The 18,069-nt window shown below is 50.3% G+C and overlaps 3 protein-coding genes and 1 long non-coding RNA gene across 6 annotated transcripts in view; 1 reads left to right on the top strand and 3 right to left on the bottom strand.

Moving 5' to 3' along the window:
- Nucleotides 1-1,372: 1,372 nt before the first annotated feature.
- Vpreb3 (V-set pre-B cell surrogate light chain 3) lies at nucleotides 1,373-2,943 on the bottom strand. Its single transcript, XM_010603935.2, has 2 exons — nucleotides 2,632-2,943; nucleotides 1,373-1,833 (listed from the first exon to the last, which is right to left on the bottom strand). The coding sequence occupies exons 1-2, from the start codon at nucleotides 2,681-2,683 to the stop codon at nucleotides 1,511-1,513; spliced, it is 375 nt and encodes a 124-aa protein (XP_010602237.1). The 5' UTR covers nucleotides 2,684-2,943; the 3' UTR covers nucleotides 1,373-1,510.
- Nucleotides 2,944-9,177: 6,234 nt separating this feature from the next.
- Nucleotides 9,178-14,623, bottom strand: Chchd10 (coiled-coil-helix-coiled-coil-helix domain containing 10). The gene is given in 5 exon segments (XM_033762365.1): nucleotides 9,178-12,943; nucleotides 13,039-13,186; nucleotides 14,035-14,182; nucleotides 14,184-14,219; nucleotides 14,464-14,623. Coding segments are annotated over 5 exon segments (393 nt in total). The 5' UTR covers nucleotides 14,505-14,623; the 3' UTR covers nucleotides 9,178-12,923.
- Nucleotides 9,402-18,069, top strand: part of CUNH22orf15 (chromosome unknown C22orf15 homolog) — a 14,237-nt gene continuing 5,569 nt past the window's right edge. Inside the window, exons 1-6 of one of the 3 annotated variants that reach the window (XR_776319.3) lie at nucleotides 10,178-10,251; nucleotides 10,895-10,981; nucleotides 11,073-11,210; nucleotides 11,459-11,533; nucleotides 11,613-11,831; nucleotides 12,200-12,936. Coding sequence is in view for 1 of the 3 variants with exons in the window: in XM_010603936.3 (XP_010602238.1) it covers nucleotides 10,227-10,251; nucleotides 10,895-10,981; nucleotides 11,073-11,210; nucleotides 11,459-11,533; nucleotides 11,613-11,752 (465 nt within the window). In the remaining 2 variants the exon portion in view is untranslated. Of the gene's footprint in view, nucleotides 10,252-10,894; nucleotides 10,982-11,072; nucleotides 11,211-11,458; nucleotides 11,534-11,612; nucleotides 11,832-12,199; nucleotides 12,937-18,069 lie in introns of those variants that run through there. The other 2 variants (XM_010603936.3, XR_776320.3) reach the window with 2 other exon arrangements.
- Nucleotides 16,699-18,069, bottom strand: part of LOC104848136 — a 3,344-nt gene continuing 1,973 nt past the window's right edge. The window contains exons 2-3 of the long non-coding RNA XR_776321.2: nucleotides 16,987-17,157; nucleotides 16,699-16,801 (exon numbers count right to left, since the gene is read on the bottom strand). This is a non-coding gene — a long non-coding RNA (uncharacterized LOC104848136). The remainder of the gene's footprint in view (nucleotides 16,802-16,986; nucleotides 17,158-18,069) is intronic.

The following is an 18,069-nucleotide window of genomic DNA, read 5'->3' as shown; positions in this document are numbered from 1 at the left end:
AACCCGCGGCCGTCGCGGCCTCGCTCTTCCACTGCAGCTGACGCGGAGCCCGCGGCCTCCAGAGGGCCGGAGTCCCGCCCCCGGCCTACGGGTACTTCCGGGACCGCTCTAGGCCGAGCGGAGGTCCCGGCATCTCGGTGGTGCTACCGCATCAGGTCGGAGGGCTCCTAATCTGTCTGCCCAGATGCTGGGGCAAAGGGACGCGTATCAGAAAAGTCTCTGTGGTGAGAGGAGTGCAAGTGACCATAGGGAAAACAGAGTTGGGCTGCTTCTGACTGGCGTGCAAAAGAAAAACAGAGGTCAGGTAAGACGGGCCTGTGTAGACTCCAGGCACCTGCTGCCCCTTCCCGGGGACCCCTGGGAATCTGGGGTTTTCAGAAGAAGAGGAAAGAATTCCCAAAATTCTCTAACCAGGGGTCCTGTTTGAAATTCTCCCTTTTTCAAGGGTAAGCCTGGTCCTTCCCCTCCCCGCCAAAGACAGATTGGGAGGTGTGGCTGGCAGTGTAGGCAGGATCCTCTCAGGACCCTGGAGCTCTGATTTCTACGCGTCTGAATACTAACCTGCACACATGAGGCGCCCCTTAGGGACACCAGAAAGGAAAAGGGGTGTGCTTGTTTTGTTTTTGTGATGCTGGGGGTCTATTCCAGGACCTCCTGCCCACTAGGCAAGTTCTTTCTCAACAACTAAGCGACATCCCCAGCCCAGCAGGGAGATGCTTTTGAACGCACACGTGGCCCGGTTCCATGCATTCAGCTCTGCTTCTGATTGGAAGACTTGTCCTTTCATCCATTTCTCTGCCCCTCAGCCCATGACAGCTCAATTGTGGCTGCCCAGCCTGTGGGAAAAGCTTCCCCCAAGAGATAGCAATCTAATCACAAGAGACCGACAGAACACACTATTCCTGGTGAGGAGGGATGCTACCCAGGCATCCACCCACCTGCCTTCACCTTCAGCCCTGGCCCTCAGGTGTCATTCAGTTTCCTCCATGCCCTATGTCACCTACATACACCTGCTCCCTGCTCCATCACTGACCCACAGGACCTTTTGCAGAGACTCCAGGTGGGAGGCAGGGGCTGCCCCTCCACAAGCCAGCAGCCTTGGCTTTGTGGGGACCAGCCTCCCCAGATTGTGTAAGTGTTGGACCACAATCAGTCACGCAGAACTGAGGACAGTAAGGGCTGGTTCCTTTTTCTCTCCCTCTAGTGCCTCAGGTTACCGGAAGGCCAGGCCACCAGGCTGAGCCCCTGGAGGCCAAAGGCAAGGCTGAGCCACTCCCCAAAGGTCTCAGGTGCTTCCTCTTCAACAACAACGATCCCACATACACTCCCAGACCAACTACCGTCACTTTTTCAATCAGTAACTCATGGCCTTCATAATATTTAATTTTATTAATCCGTTGTACAGAGGAAGGAAAGCAAGGATCATAGAGAGAGACAGAGAGGGAGAGGTATCCAAGTTCAGGGGCAGAAATGAGAGGCAGACAGGAGACATTCATCCCATACCCCACCCCTAGGGATCAGAGCTGTAACCAACAGAGCAGTAGTAATCCGCATCATCCTCAGGCTGCACTGGGCTGATGGTCAGGATACACGCATTATGGGCCACATCCTTGGCAGCTGAGAATCGGTCAGGGATGTCATCAGGCCGGTGGAAGTCCTCCTCAGAATGGTAGTAGAGGAGGTAGCGGGGGGCACTACCTGCCCGCTGCTGGTACCAGGACACACCATAGTCTGCAATGTTGGCATGCTGGGGGACGAGCGTGCAGGAGAGTTGAGCCACTTGGCCTGGGAAGACCAGCAGTGCGTCCGGCTGGGCCAGGGCTAGCTGGGAGACTGAGAGATACAGACCCACTGAGGCCAGACCTGGGTCCCTTCCCTCTTGCCCCTGCCTATGAAGGCTTGGTCAAACCACAAGGAGATGCCTACTTCCACGGCCCCGGGCCATGGGATTGGCATGAGAAGGGGCACAGGAAGCCTGGTTCCATGTGACTTAGGTTACCCTCTCTAGGCCTCTGTTTCCCTCTGTGAGTGAGGGCTTTGGAGTCAGTGACCCCTAAGTCACTCTTGATGCCAGGTCCCTAAGAATCCGTGTTCACTCGGAAGCCTGGCCCTCAGAACATAAGACTCACGTTCAGGATTATCCTGCCGCCTACCTCCCTTTCTCTGCAGACACTTTTCCCCTCAGTTTTACAGCTCTCACAAATCCCACAGGCTAACCACCCCCAGAAGACTCTTGGACTGTACTACCCAGGCCTCAGCCTAAGGCCACTGGCCGCTGGGGCCTTCCTCAGGGGTTAGGTTGCCCTTAAGGCCCTGTGGGGTAGGGACAAGCCAGTTTTCCCTGTGAAAAATTAAGGTGTTAAGCTCTCTTCTACTTAGATACCCCAAAGGGTTAGAGTCTGAAGGGCCCTTACTGATCTCATTAACAAATTAGGAAACCAAAGCCTGCACAGGGAAGGGACCTGCCCTAGGTCAAGGCAGAACTTCCTGGAGCCAGGTCTCCCTCTAACTAAGTGCCTCTCCCAGGACTGTCTTGTTGGCCTCCATTGATTTGCTCCTTTGCAGGACCTTCTCAGGTCAGTGCCATCCCCCACTACACCCCTAGGTGAGGCAGGCCATGGGAGAGCTCACCTGCCAGGAAAGCTTCCATTAGCAGAAGGACCAGGTACTGGGGGCAGGCCATGACCAGAGGCAGAGAGGCAGGCAGGGAGATGTTCAGATGTTCAGCTAGGCTGTTCTCCAGGTGCTTAGGGGCACAGGACTAGGGAGGCTGCTGGACCACAAAAAGGCATGCAAATTAACCCATTGACTGAGGAAGGAGAGGTGTGGCTAGGGCCAACAGCCTGCCCCTCTCTTCCCAAATGTCAAGGTCATGGTACACAGGACTGTGGGAGACCAGAAACCTGGAAGTCCTCAAGTGCAATTATACCAGGAGGTTGAAATCTGTTTTATTTTTTTGTAGCACTGGGGATCATGCCTCCATCATGCCAGGCAAATGCTGTGCTGCTGAGCTACATCCCCAGCCCCAGGATCTGCTTTTTTTAATTGAGGTAGAGGGGGAATGTGGGAAAGTGAACAAAACTTAAGCAAATAGGTCAGTGATTTTAAATATGATACACATGTGCACCCATACATAGAACACTATAATCTCCATCTGGATCCAGATTTAGAACATTTCCAGCCAGGCATGGTGGAAATACTCTGGGAGGCTGAGGCAGGAGGATCACAAGTTCGGGCCCAACGTGGGCAACTTGATGACTTAGTGAGACCCTGTCTCAAAATAAAAAATCAAAATGGGGCTGGGGATGTAGCCCAGTTCATTCACAGTACTGCAAAAACAAAACAAAAAATAGAAGAAGATGAAGATTTCCAGGTCTCCAGAGAACCCCCAGCTCACTGTTCTAGAGTAATACTCTCTGCCCCTGCTGTAGTTTGAATCTAAGAGTGTCCCTCAGAGGTCTGTGTGATAAAGCCTTGGTCCTAGTCCAGAAACAAAAGGGCCAATTGACCAGGGACTGAAACCTCCAAACTGTGAGCTAAAGCACACCTTGATTTTCTCAGGTATTTGTTACAGTGATGGAAAACTGATGAGCATAACATCCAAGGAAACCATTATTCTGACTTCTATCACCTTAGATTGATTTTGCCTGCTCTAGAGTTTCTATTATAAATAGAATGATAGTGGGTGTTAATGTTTGTGAGGCTCTATGTCTGCTTCTTTTGTCCAGCAAATATTTATGAGTCATCCATGTGCAGGCAACAATACGTAATTCTAATAGCTGTGTGTAATCCATTGTTGTGACTATACCACAAATAGTTTATCCACTTTCCTGTTATTAGACATCCCTCTGGCCAAGACCAACGAAACTGCTGTGAACATTTCTGTCAGTGTCTTTTGGTGTACTTGTGTTCTCATTTTTTTCTGGAAGGACACCCAGGAGTGGAACTGTGTACATTCAGATTTAGTAGACACTGCCAAGGTTCCAGTTGTAGTGATGTTAAATCCTCACCAGTGAGGTTTAAGTCCATTGGTTACTAAGACACAATACCTGAAACCCATGATTTTAAGGAGAGATTTATTTTGGCTCACATTTTCAGCCCATGGTCAACTGACTCCAAGGCAAAAACGTTGGAGGAAGGGTCTGGGTGGAGGACAGCTTCTCATGCTGTGGCAACCAGGAATGCCTTCTGGGTCATTTCCCCAGTGACCAACCTCTTTCAACCAGGCCCCACATCCTAATGACACATTTAACCGTGGACTGATTCTTCAGTAGATTAATCCGGTGATGAGCACAGTTCTCTATGATGTGATCACATTCCAAAAGCACCACCTCTGAACACATGAGGCTTGCGGTGGGTCATTCTTTTTTTTTTTTTCGCCTGGTACTGGGGATCAAACTCAAGACCTGGAGCTTGGCAGGCAGACGCGGTGCCCCTGAGCCATGTCCTTGGCCCTGTGAGGGGGCATTTTAAACCATAACAGACATATTGGCTCAGTGCTGAGCACACTGCTCTTATTAAGTGCTGTAGTTTGGATGTGAAATGTCTCCCAAAAGCCCATGTGTTAAAGATTTGGTCCTCTACTTGGCATCATTGGAATATTCTGGAACCTTTAAGAGATGAAGAGTAAGAGGCCTCAGGGCATGGGGAACATATTCTCAAATGACTTAATGGGAGTTTGTCTACTTCCTGTCTCTCTGCTTCCCAGTTGCCATGAGGTGACCACTTCCTCTGCCACATGTTGCTGCCATGATGTGTGGTCTCACGACGGGATCAACAGCAGTGGGGCCAACTGACCATGGACTGAAGCCTCCAAAACTCTGAGCTGAATAAACCTTTCCTCTTTTTTCAGTTGCTTATCTCAGGTATTTTTCACTGTAATGGAAAGTTAACTAACACACGAGTGTCTTTTATTTTCTATATTCCAATGCTGGGGCCTTACTAACCTTGGAGGAACTGGCATGGCCCCCAAGGTTATCTTATCTCTAGAGATACAAAACTACTATGTATTTTTCAAATGCAAATCTACCAATCCTAAGCCCACAGCCCCGGCCCCTCCATTATTGGGCTCTGAAACTCCACCTGTTAATTACCCAAGGCCAGTCGCCATACTAGTAGAAACAACTCCTATGCCCCAGAGTCCACTGAAGTTATCCCAACTGGCCACTTCTAAACCTCCTATCCTGCCTTGCTCATTCCTTTCTGAAGAAGCCCCAATGAAGGTCCCTGCTCACACTGACCAATGCCTCCTGACCAATGGTAGTGCTCCCTGCTGTAAACCCCTATGGCCTAAGGATCTGGTCCTTGCAGGACCAGAGTAACATATAACCTTGTCAAGAGCACTGGTCTCCTGATCTGTTGACCTCACCATCCCTGAAAAAACAATAAAACCAATCAAAACAATATGCTCTCATTTTTCCCCTGTGCAGTCTGGACATCTAATAGGCTGCTGGCACCATGAAGATGTAGGGTTGAGAGCATATGTCTTTTTTTTGAGAAACAGTCTTACTGTGTAGTTCAGGCTAACCTTGAACTCACTATGTAGGCCTCAAACTCATGGAAATCCTCCTGCCTCAGTTTCTTAAGTGCTAGGGTTACAAGTGTGCACCACTATGCCCAGCTCATTATTCTGTTTAGAGAGTACTATATTGGTTTGACAGAAGTTTTGTAACTTAGTAAAGGTATTACCTTCTTTGGATTTGGACTTTACAAATTTAGCATGCTATATGGTGGGCTGATTCTGTTATCTGAAAAAAATGAGTACCCAAGCGGATACTCTTAAACAACACCTAACAAACAGAAGAATAGTTGTTTGAATCTTTAAGCATTTTACAATTGATTAACTTATAAATTGTCATGTCAAAATCATGATTTTGTAATTGCTAAGGCATGATATGTCAGGTTATTTGAATATAATTACTTTTTGAGATAATTGTGATCACAAAACACCTTTTTTTATAAGAATAGCTATACGTCATTTGAAATTACTCAAATGATGTCTTTTTTTTTTTTTTTTTTTTGTACCAGGGATTGAACTCAGGACCTTGTGTTTGCCAGGTAGGCGCAGTGCCACTGAGCTAAATCCCAGGCCCCAAATGATGTCCTGATCTAAAACATAAACTCCAGGTACTTAATGTCTCCCCCCCCACACCCCCACTGGTACCAGGGACCAAACTCAGGACCTTGTGCTTGTTTAATGCTTTTCATTATATAATATCACTTTCGGGGAGCAGCTTCATTGCGGGATGACCAAAAAAAAAAAAGAATAGAGGAGGTAATTAAATAGTTAAACTAACTGAATTGCCCTGCAGGGTTTTTTTTTTTTTTTTTTTTTTTTTGGTACCAGGGATTGAACTCAGGACCTTGTGTTTGCCAGGTAGGCGCAGTGCCACTGAGCTAAATCCCAGGCCCCAAATGATGTCCTGATCTAAAACATAAACTCCAGGTACTTAATGTCTCCCCCCCCACACCCCCACTGGTACCAGGGACCAAACTCAGGACCTTGTGCTTGTTTAATGCTTTTCATTATATAATATCACTTTCGGGGAGCAGCTTCATTGCGGGATGACCAAAAAAAAAAAAGAATAGAGGAGGTAATTAAATAGTTAAACTAACTGAATTGCCCTGCAGGGTTTTTTTTTCTTTTTCTTTTTCTTTTTGGTGCTGGGGATAGAAGTAGGGCCCCTATACTTGCAAGGCAGGCAGGTGGAACCACTGAGCCAAATCCCTGGCCCTGTACTGCTGATTTTATCAGCAATCCTTATTTTAGACAACAGAGCTGTTAAAAGTAAAAAACAGTCCAGTAAGTGTATAAATGTATTTTCTGTCATATGTTGTAGTAGACAGTTATCAACCACAAAACGATATATTTGATACTCGGAATTATTGCATATAAACTGATTTTGTTTAAAGGTGATTCTCTTTTGCCTTTATAGTGCTTCATGTGATCAAATTTTAGTTTGGTTTCCTATAATGAGACCACTTAATATGTGTACAAAAGCCACAGGAACAGAACCAAACTATTTTAAAACTAGTGTTTTTCTAATTTTAGTGAAGCTTAAGAATTCTTAGAACATTTGTAAAAGGTTAATTCTGATAAGGTTTCTAATTTTTTTTTTCTTTTGTAACTAAAGGTGGTTTTTACAATGAATATTTCCACTAAGCAAAACATTGCTAAACATTAAAGCTTGAGAAGGGCTGGGGATTTAGCTCAGTGGTACTGCCCCTGCTCAGAAGCACAAGGTCCTAAGTTTAATCCCCGATACCAGATTTTTTAAAAAGTGCCTTGTATCATTTCTATAAATTATATTTGTTCTGGTAAAGGTGCAGTGCCCTAATGATAAATGATTTCTAAACTAAAACACCAACCAACCAGTATACTCTCATTAACTCAAAGCCTCTAGCCCTGCCTCGGGGAGGTTAAGCCCCCTCCACGGGTCCCTCTCCATCCCTGAGACCTCCTTAAGGAGCTCCATTGCACTAAAGATGATATCCTTGGACAGGAGAGTGGTGACTACCAGATCTGAGGCCCCAGCCCTGGAGCTGGCCTTTTCTTCCTGAGTCCTCACACTTAGAACTTCTGAGCTGTGTTGTGTAGGTCTGGGTCCCCACAAAAGTGCCCCATGTCTAAGTAAGTTTGAGGAATGCTGTTTTCACATGGTGTGTACCCCTTCTGCCGATGGAAACAATGAAGTCATCTAAAGAAAAGCGCTCACCCAGGACTAGGATAGGTTACTGGTACGCTGCAGGGAAGACCCAGACTTCCTCCTACCTTGCTGTCCAGAACTCTGCCTGTGAGTGGCAAGATATATAGGATATATATCTGGACATGAGGGTTTCCACCTGGCACTCTGTCTGGAGGAGTCTCGTAGAGGGTCACGAGAAGGCAGGGCAGGAGATAGAACAAGGAGACAGAGGCGGTAGGCAAGGAGGAAAGAGAATGATGAAAAAGAGAGAAAAGTCAAAGGATGAACACATAAAGAAGCAGAGAAATGGGCCAGGAATTTAGCTCAGTGGTGCCATGCCTGCCTCACAAACACAAGGTCTTGAGTTCGATCCGCAGTACGGGAAGAAAAAAAAAAGTGGAGAAAGAAGTCAAGTGTGAGAACAGAGAGGAGAGACAGTCAAACATGAGAGAAGAAATGATGGCAAGAGCCAATGAGAGGGCTGGGAGTGTAGCTAAATGGTGAAGCACTTGCTTAGCATGCTTGTGGCTCTGGGTTCCAGCCCCAGCACTGGAAAAAGAGTTGATAGTAGTGAAGACTAACAAAAAAGTGCTTATGGCACACTGTGGATCCAGGAGACAGCAAGACAATGCAAAATGATGACACACTAGAAAACGCATTGGCAGCTTCTTACAGAACTAAACATGTACTCACTAGGTGACCTGGCAATCCCTAGAGAAATTAAAATCTCTGCTTCCTGTAGCAAATTCCTATACAGGCTTCATCCATAATCTCCAGAAGCTAGAAACAACCCAGCAAAATAGCAGGTGCATAGATCAACAAAATGCAGGGCCAGGGATTTAGCTCAGTGGCTCTCAAGTGCAAGGTTATGAGTTCGATCCCTAGTACCAAAACACAAGACAAAAGCAACAACAAACTGCAGTACCTCCAGACAATGGGACACTCTTCGGCAATTGGGAGGGAAATATTAGCACACATAATGTGAAATGCATCCTGCCAAATGAAAGAAGCCAGACACAACAGGCCCCATACTGTGTGGTTCCATTTATATGACATTCTGGAAAAGGCAGGTATGGAAAACAGAGCAGTGGACACCAGTGGCTAGAGTCAACTCTAAATAACAATTCAAGACAGATTTCTAAAGATCGATTCAATTTATTTGGGGATAGAGTAACATAGCAATGGGAATACACTTACACATAGTGACCTATGAGCGAATTCAAGGAGCCTGAGGCAAAGGGAAGTTTCTAAAGGTGAAATGAATAGCATAAAATATATGCAGCAATAATCCCTGGCGACAAGTGTCAATAACAAGAGTGGCGTCAGTCCAAGACTAAACACACAGTCGCTGGACAGATGTCCTTGCAGAAGCATTTCTGTGTGAGGTTGCGGTGGCCTTTGTGCAGGATTGTGGTTCTGGTAGAGTTGTTGTGGATAGCTCTTATTATCAGACATACATGCAAGAGATTTTCCTTCTTTTGTGACCTCCCAGCTTTATTTATTTTGGAGAGAGTTGAGTAGGACTTGAAAAAGTGTCTCCATTTTGATTCAGCTACAGAGGCCCAAGGAATTTTGGGGGTGATGTAAATGTTTTGTATCCTAACTGTGGTGGTTGGTGATCCATCAAAACTCAAAATCAACAATAAACTCAATAAAAGAAGAAAAAAAAAAACCTCAGAAGCAAGCTGGGTGTAGTGACACATGCCTGTAATTCCAGCGCTCTGGGAATCGGAGGCAGAAAGATCACAAATTTGAGTCTTACCTAGGTACTTTATCAAGCCCCCATCTCAAATAAATTTTAAAAAGGGCTGGAGGCGTAGCTCAGCAAAAGGTAGGTTCAATCCCTAATATATTAAAAAACAACAACAACAAACCTCAGAACACTGAAAAGAGTAAGTTTTAAAGTGTGTAAGTTATACCTCAATAAACTCGATAAGAAAAGAAAAAGAAACAAGGGTGGAAGACTGGAAGGCTAGGAGAAAGGCAGAGAGGAAAAGAAAGCCAGCCCTGGGAGGTCCCTAGGTGGTAGAGAGCCTGCAGAGGTTGGTAGGGACACAAACAGCCACCTCTTCCAGGCTGGGGGCTTTGCCCTTTCCTGGTGAGGAATGTGGGCTCTGACGTCAGCATGTGAGCATCCCTGGACCCCCACTTTGGAGCCCCCACTCTGAGCCTGATCAGAGCACCGCCTCAGGGAATGCCCGCCCTGCCAGCTTGTTACCCGGATACTGGGGGTAAGGCATTTCCTGCCTAGATGTCTTAGCGGCTCCCACTGCCATGGAGACCAGCTTAGGAGCTAAGGGGAGCTACTCTGGCCCAGCAAGCACTGCAGGAAGAGGCCAGGGGTCTAGGACTAGCAGAGCAGGTGGCTGAGCTGGGACCCGGTCGTGAGACCTTCACGTGTCCACATCTCCTCAGCAGGACCCGGCCCTGAAGTAGATCTCAGGCCCAGGCCCTTTCAGGTTGGGGAATCCGGAGGTGGAGGATCAAAGCGCCCCCCCCCACATACACCCGTCCATCTGTCTCCTCCCCGCCTCCGCAGCCATGTTTATCACAGTGAGGTTTGGAGGTAAGTGGGGTCGCTGGTCTGGTGGGGAGGTAGCGACGGGAGGAAGGGGTGAGAGGGAGGAATGGGGATGTGGGGAAGCGACCTATAAGAAAATAGAGCGAGAGCCTGAAATGAATCCCTTGAGGGAAAACCTGGACTGAGTCCTGGGCAGGTTCCTACCGGGTATGCCCCCGCCGCGCTACTGTCCAGCCCTTTAAAAACTGCATCCTCTCTAAATAAATAAATAACTGCACCGTCTCTTTACCATCCAGTCAGAGGCCCTCAAGCCTCAGTTGGCATCAGATACGTAAAGCTGCAGCTGCATGTTCCCCGCCGCTCTGCAGAGACGGGTCGGATTAGGGGTGGGGGAGGGGCCGTCGGGTTGGGGCGGGCTGCAGGGCAGGTGCCCAAGGCCCAGTATGGCTGGGGCGCGGCCGGACCCTGGCCGGTGCTTGCGATTCAAGTGGTGAACCTTAATTTCGAGTCTTAATCATTCACAACTCAAAAGAGCTGGATGGAGGGCTCTCCAAAAACAGTACAAACAGTTACCTGGACAATTGTGCCCTAACCGCAGCCCAAGGGAAGAGAGGAATTGGAGAAACAGAGGCTTTGATTGAGGGGAAAGTGGGGGTGCCAACTGCTCACCTCTGCCTCTGTCCCTTAGCTGGCCACGGGGAGCTGGTCAACCCCTGGTGCAGCCTGGTGACCCTCACTGCCCACCTGAAGCATAAGGGGCAGGTGCCCCCAGACGGTAAGGAGATGGATAGAGGTCAGGGGAGAAGGGGCTGAGAGCCCCCAGGCAGGGCGGCCAGCTCTGCCCAACTTCTCTCCATGCCCTCCAGCAACCATCGCCCTCTTGGCTGAGGATGGGCACCTGGTGCGCCTGGGCGAGGACCTGGAGAAGGGGACTTCCTCAGCCCCTTCCATGGGTAGCCCCCTGCTGCAGGAGCGAGGGACCTATGTTCTCGTGCAAATTATCAGTAAGTGGAGCCCAAGACTCCCCTGCAGCTGTATCAAAATGTAAGGGAAGGCTACAGACAACACAAGGCCCTACCTAGTCCCCTGCCTTGGCCAGGACCTAGTTCCAACCTGTTCCTACCCAGTACCCTATCCTTGTCATAGTACCCAGTACCCTGTCACCCTTGCCTGGGCAAGCACAGATCTAAAGTAAAAGGATGGAGACCATTGGGCCAATCAAGGGTCTTTTTGTCTTCTCCACAATCCACAGGAGGGGAAGGCGGAGCCCCTACCCGCTATGTGTCCCTACTGGAGAACCTGGATGACTGGTATCCTGAGCTGGCAGGTGAGTGTCAAGTCAGAGCCCCAGGGGAGGGCACATCTGCTCTCCAGTCCTCACCAGCAGGACTTCCTGGGCCCTCCAGAAGAGCTGCACTGGCTGTCGGGCCTCCCAGCTACGGGTAACAGCAGGAAGAGACGCATGGGCAATCGGCGTGGCCAGAAGGAGCAAGGCACTTCTTCCAGGTCCCGAAGGATGGGCTCACTGACATCCAGGACCCGCTAGCTGGGACCAGGAGTGCAGTATGAAGAAGGTATGGATGCCCAGAGGCTGAAGTAGGAATCCCTTCCCAAGGGACAGACAGGTATGTGCAGAGGCAGACCCTCAAAAAGCCCACATACGTACCCCTAAGAGGGCAGACATTGTGCCTGCTGGAATGCAAGCACCTTAGGGCAAGAATGTCCTGTGCTTAGATGTAGAATATATATAACACAGTAAGAAGTCAATGCCTGGATTAGATCTCCAATAGTGGAGTGCGCGCGTGTGTGTGTGTGTGTGTGTGTGTGTGTGTGTGTGTGTGTGTGTGTGTGTGTGTGACAGCTGGGGATGTAGCTCAGTAGTAGGGCACTTGCCTAGCATGTGTGAGGCCCTGGGTTCCTTCTGTAGCACTGGATAAAAGTGCTTGATGAAGCAGCCTGCACTGGGTTCAAATGGCCTACTCCTCTATTCCAGCAGGCCCTGTGACTTGGCGCACTACAGGCAAGTTGCTGAGCTGGTCTCAGATTCAAGGAGGGTGGCTCTGACCCCTGTCTCATGGGATCAGGTGCAAACAGACAGCAAGCCAGCAGGAGTCCTTTTGCGGAATCTGGAATTACTGAGAAGTTGCATCAGCAAGAGGGGCAAGGTCACATACAAAATGTGAGGCTGTAGGGTGGGGGGAACCCCCTAAGATGTGGGTGCAGATAATGGGATCCAAAGGCAAAAACAATAAGAGTGAAAAGAGCAGATATCCCTTAAGCGGGGGAGATAGAGGCTCCTCCCTGGATTACAGCCTCCATTCAGATGCCCTTGGTGTCACCTGCTTACGCCTTATCACCTCACACTGGACTGCCTGAGGTGGTCTGTCCTTGGCTAGCCACAGTGCACATTGCAACAGGGCTCCTCCCAGCCCTCCGCAATAGGACATCCATCCATTTCCCTGACCCCTCCTCACCAGCCAGGGTGCTCCTGGCAGACAAGCCAGCAAGAGGGCACACAGTGGGCTGTGTTCTAAAATAGACTCTTTAATTATATGCTTGTGTCTTGGGTCATCTGTAGGATAAGAAACCCCGTCCTTACTCCCATTCCCAGGTACAATCTGTCATCGTGGTCCGGCTGTCGGTGAGGGGATCGGGTGGGTGCAGAGCTGTGGTCGGGAGCCATCTCAGAGCTAACCCGTGAGTCCTCAGCAGCCTCTTCAAGGCAGAGAACTCAGACCTGTGGGAATGGGATGCACAGGCTGGTGGTCACCCTGCAGACACAAGAAGAGGGTTCTCTCCCAGCCACACCTGGGACAGGGTCTGTTTGCTCACCATGGTTGTACTTGCACTGCCTCAGGGCCTCACTGAAGCCCTCACACAGGGACAGGTCGCTCTGAGTGGTGGAGCAGTCGAGGAACTGCTTGATCTCGTAGGAGCAGGGCCCCATCTGTAGGGGGTGGGGGGCAGCACGCACAGGAGCCTAGGGGGACATTGCATGAAGCAGCAGGGTCAGCTCAGGGTTGGTACCCAGAGGTGGGTTCCAAAGATGACGGCTGACAGCCTCTCCTTGCTTTTCCAGCATGGATGCCCTAAGGGTCTAAGGTAGGTTGATGACCCAGGGCCTGTCCGCCCCCATCTAGCCTCTGCTGCTCCATCTGTGAAATGGAGTTAGCCTGCTCAAAGCTGCTCAGCAGAAGCAGACCGGTTTCCCTACCGACTCAAAATGGGCATGTTAGGCAGCTGCAGAGGAAGGAAGAGACGGTTCTAGAAAAGCCCTGTACTGCCCATATAGTCAAGTATAAGTCCCACCCCACAAGTTCTAGAACCTTCCTGGTTCAGCCACACTGATTCTCATGACCTCTGACCCAGTTTGCTAAGCAGAGGTTGGATTTGGCTCAGGACTGGTGACCAACCTAACAAGGGACAGGTCATTAAGGAACAGGTGTCATGGTTACGCACGCACTACCCTTCACCCTTGGGCCCAGCAGCTACATACTGGACCTGAGTGTGCGAACAAAGGCTTGGGAAATTCAAAATTCCTCCTTCCCACTAAAGTTAAATGACCTTGGGCAAATCTCTGAGCCATTTGATCGAGGTTTTCACCATCTTTAAAGGGCTGGTTGGTGTCAGTGCCTGGAAGCCCTGGGGCCTTGACCTCAAGGAAGAGGCAGAGAGAGCCTGCCAGTGAGTAACACTGCGTTCAACTGCAAAGTGAGTCACGTCACCCTTCTTAATCAAAGTCCCTGGCCTGAGGGGACTCGGAATACACCAGGGAACTTCAGTGGCTTAAAGGAGTCCCACTTCATTCCTCCTGGACCTGCTGCTCACCTGTTGGGCAGCAGGCTGGGCAGGTTCCGAGCTTCCCCCACTGAAGGCTCCGGTGAGGGCGCTGCCCATGACATGTCCCACAGCCGAGCCCACGGCCACCCCGGCGGCTGTGGACGCCATCTGCGCCATCAGGCCGGGCTGGCCGGTGGTGCGCGGGAGGGTGGACAGAAGTTGCGGCCGGGCGGCTGCAGGGGTAGAAAGAAGCAAGGTTAATCCTGGCCGGACTCCAGGGATTTGAGGCGCCTGCAGCTTCTGGAAACGACCCCTCTCCTCCGGGGATGTGGGCGACCTCCGTCTTAGAAGTGGGGTTGCTGCCCCCTCCCCCCACCAAGATGGCGCTCCAGCGACCAAGGTCACCCGGCGGACGTCCTGGGAGGAGAGCCCACCCTTCCTTAGCCGCCGCCCCACGGGACCCCTTCCTCCTCACACCTGGCTGGCCGGGCGGCCACGCTGCGGCTCCCCCGAGGCATGGTAGAGTCCAAATGAGTACAGTGGAGAGGACAGAGGTGGCGGCTCCTCTCAGGGACAGTCGCTGCAGCGCTCGTCACTATCCAGCCAAGGGCGGGGCGGAGCCTCAAGGACACGCCCCACGGGAGGCAGAACCCCCCCAAGCCCGTCCCTCGCCCCCCTGCGCCCTCCGCACCTGCCCCGAGCTACGAGGATCTTGGGGACCCAGGCCATTGTCGAAAATCGCCGAGGACTGAAACAGGGGCGACAGGACCAGGTCTTTTTGTTAAAAGGACCACAGCGGAGCGCAGGGAGTGAAGCTGAGGGTTGTTGGAGACAGCCGGAGGAAGAAGGTGCAATGTTGAGCTTTGCTTCCTGCCCCTCCCTGCTCACCAGAATTTGCTGCCCAGGCTACTTGAGTGGTCTCGGTTTGGCGTGGACTAGAGCGAGGAAGGCCTGCAGCTAGCTGCCCATTCCAGAATTCCCGCTAGGGGGCGTCCAGTCCCTTCTTTGACTTTTCCCGAGTCAGGCAGCCTGGAGCAGCCTGATGCGGGATGCGAGGAGACTTGGCTGTGCTAATTAATTCCAAAGGATCCACCTCACCTGTCCCACTGGGATCCTGACCACACGGATGTAGCGCCGGACTCTGACAGCGCTTATGCGACATTCAGGACACGTGTCCATCCCAAACGTCTTCAATTTAGGTGCCTGCAAAGGTCAAACTAAGCACTGGTTTGAGTCCTGAAATCTTAGGACCTTTTTTTTTTTTTTTTTTTTTTTTTTTTTTTTTTTTGTACCTAGGGCATTCACACTGACCACATCCCCGGATTTTATTTTATTATTTTATTTTATTTTATTATTTTGATACAAGGTCTCACTAAGTTGGCCGGTTCTGCTTGAACTTGTGATCCTCCTGCCTCAGCCTCCCAGAGTGCTGGAATTAACAGTGTGGGCCATTAGGCCAGGCCCTGAGGCCTCAGGATTTTAGCATCTTGGTTCCAAGCCAGGGTGATAACAAAGGTATGAATTTAGAATGCTTCCCAGAGCTTGCCTGCCTTTCAGGAACTTGAAGTTTTTAATGTTGTTTTTTTTTTCCCCCCTGGGTGACTTTGCTATGGCCGTACTATGTCCCTTCAGTTGGGCAAGGAGAGACCCTGGCTTCTTTCCCTTCCCCTGTACAGTCTGGTGTACTAGAGGATGCTGCCTGGCACCAGGAAACCTCCAAGAGCAAAAGCATCAGGGAGAAGAGGCTTGCTCACGGAGTGGGCAGCAGAAGCCCCTCTAGGGAGGGAGGGAGAAGGTGCGGGGACAGGGGGACAACTGAGTTAGGACTGGCCCTGGCTGGTGGCACTCCGTTATAAGTGTGCATAGCTATTCTCAACCACATACCCTGTTTACAAGAGCCACACACTCCTTGATTCTTATACTTACTCCTTTCAACGAGCCTGGGCAGCAGGAATCTCCCCTGCCCAGTCCTCAGTTTTCTTCTCTCTGAAGAGAGGGTTATTATCTACCTCCAGCATGGGCTTCCTAGTGAGATGTGTGTGTAAGGGCGGGCCATATCCTCCTTACAGATGCACCAGGCCTGCTCTAGCCCCACTCTTTTGCTCGTGTAATCCCTGTCCTCCTGGTTCCCATTGGCCAGGCTTAGCAGGATCCTCCTCCTGCAGGAAGCCCTCTGTGACCGGCACACCTGGCTAGGTGCACTGTTGGGTGGTAACCGTATCCCCACCTCAGGATCTACATCGGGATGGTTGTTCTTTAAGCTCCTGGCTCCTGTGGGTGGTGGCCTGCAGGTTCCACAAAACATGACAGTGTACCCTGAGAGGCACTCAAGGCCATTTAAAGTAGTTCAACACATGACTGTTTAATTTAAATTGTGTGATTTTCATGTGAATTGGAACATGTATAAATAGGTCATCCAATTCGTTTTTAAAAAATTCTTTTAAATATGAGTAGTATTTCTAAAATAAGGGTGAAGTAGACATTGAAATGCATACCTTTAAAAAGTGAAGCAGGGAGTCCAGGCATAGTAGTGCATGCCTGTGATCCCAGCACTCAGGAGGCTAAAGCAGGAGGATTGATGTGAGTTTGAGGCCACCCTGGGCTACATAGTTCAAGGCTAGCCTGAATTACAGAACAAGACCCTGTCTAAAAAAAAAGTGAGGCACACACAAAAAGAAAAAAACCACAATTTTATAAAAAGTGTGGCATAGTTTACCTTTTAAAAGTGTAATCCCAGCATTCTGGGAGGTTGAAGCAGGATGATTGGAAGTTTTGAGAACAGCCTTGATGGACAATTTAGCAACTTATTGGGATCCTGTCTCAAAGTAAAAACAAAAAGGGACTGAGAACATAACACAGTGCAAAGCCTGTGGGTTTAATCCCCAGCCTCTCTCTCTCTCTCTCTCTCTCTCTCTCACACACACACACACACACACACACACACACACACACAAAGAGAGACTTTAAAAGAAACTGCAGTCTCTTGCTCCTAAAACTCACGCTGTTCTGTTCTTCCTAGACCACTAGGGGTCTCTGTGGAGTCTTCCAGAAGAAGCTGTGAGGTGCAACTTCCCCCTTGCCTCCCTGTGCCCAGACTGGATGCCCACAGTCTCATCTGGCTCAGGACCTTGCTTGTCTGAATGGAAGGGAGCCACTGCCTGGATCTCTGCTCTGGAAATGAAGGGGTAGATTGCTCGGTGTGGCCAGTAGTGCAGAGGTCCTTCATCACTGGGGGTGCACAGCAGGATTGGGTGCAGCCTCCAATCTGAGAAGGAGGATCCCTTCTGGTGTGCAGACACCACCCCCATTTGATTCTCGCCTCTCGCTCAGGTCCAGATGGCTGGTTCAGAGAGACCCAGAAGAGCCTGTTGGGCCCTAGCTAGGCAGCAATCTGGGCCTCCAGTTCCCTACTCACACACCTGTCTAGGGCCTTCCTACGGCCACCTTTCCCCTGCCCCTCAGTAGAGGATCTCTAGACCTCTGCCTGCTGCCCGGTATGGAAAAGCATGGCCCCTCCCTTTCAGAGCTTCAGTTTCCCCAATATGAATTGTCTCTGTTCCGAAGTGAGGGACTGGGGCTGAGGATGCAGTTCAGTGGCACCGCTCCTGCCTGGAGAGCGCAAGGCCCTGAGTTCAACCCTTGGTACAAAAAAAGAAAGAAAACACAACGTGAGGGACTGGCCAGCCATTGCCATGTGCCTCAGTTTCCCCATTTAAATATCTTTACTCACAGATGGATCAGCTGCCTCCGAGGGCTGGGGGAGCCTGCCCAAGGTTAGCACCACCTGTCAGGCTGACAGAAGGTCGAGGTCAGGCCACAGAGGAGTCCTGGAGGGGTGAGAGCCCTCCAAAAGCGGGGGTAAGGGCCCCGGAGGAGTGAAATCCGACTCCGCTCTGACCCTCACCAAGTCTACGGCTTTGGGACGCCCAGCACCCGGCGGGGAAATTGAGGCTCAGAGTGGCACCGGCTGGCCAGAGTTATAACCAGCATCAGTCCTTCGAGGATCGGGGCTTGGTCGGCTCAGGACAGGATCCCTGCGGGTCCAGTCCCTCCCAAACCACCTCCCCCACCTAGGCCACCGCT

The sequence above is a fragment of the Fukomys damarensis genome, unplaced genomic scaffold, assembly GCF_012274545.1.
Source record: "Fukomys damarensis isolate Sample0158 unplaced genomic scaffold, DMR_v1.0_HiC HiC_scaffold_12, whole genome shotgun sequence".
NCBI lineage: Eukaryota > Metazoa > Chordata > Mammalia > Rodentia > Bathyergidae > Fukomys > Fukomys damarensis.
The sequence above is the reverse complement of the archived record's forward strand: the minus strand, read 5'-3'. Positions and strand labels throughout refer to the sequence as shown.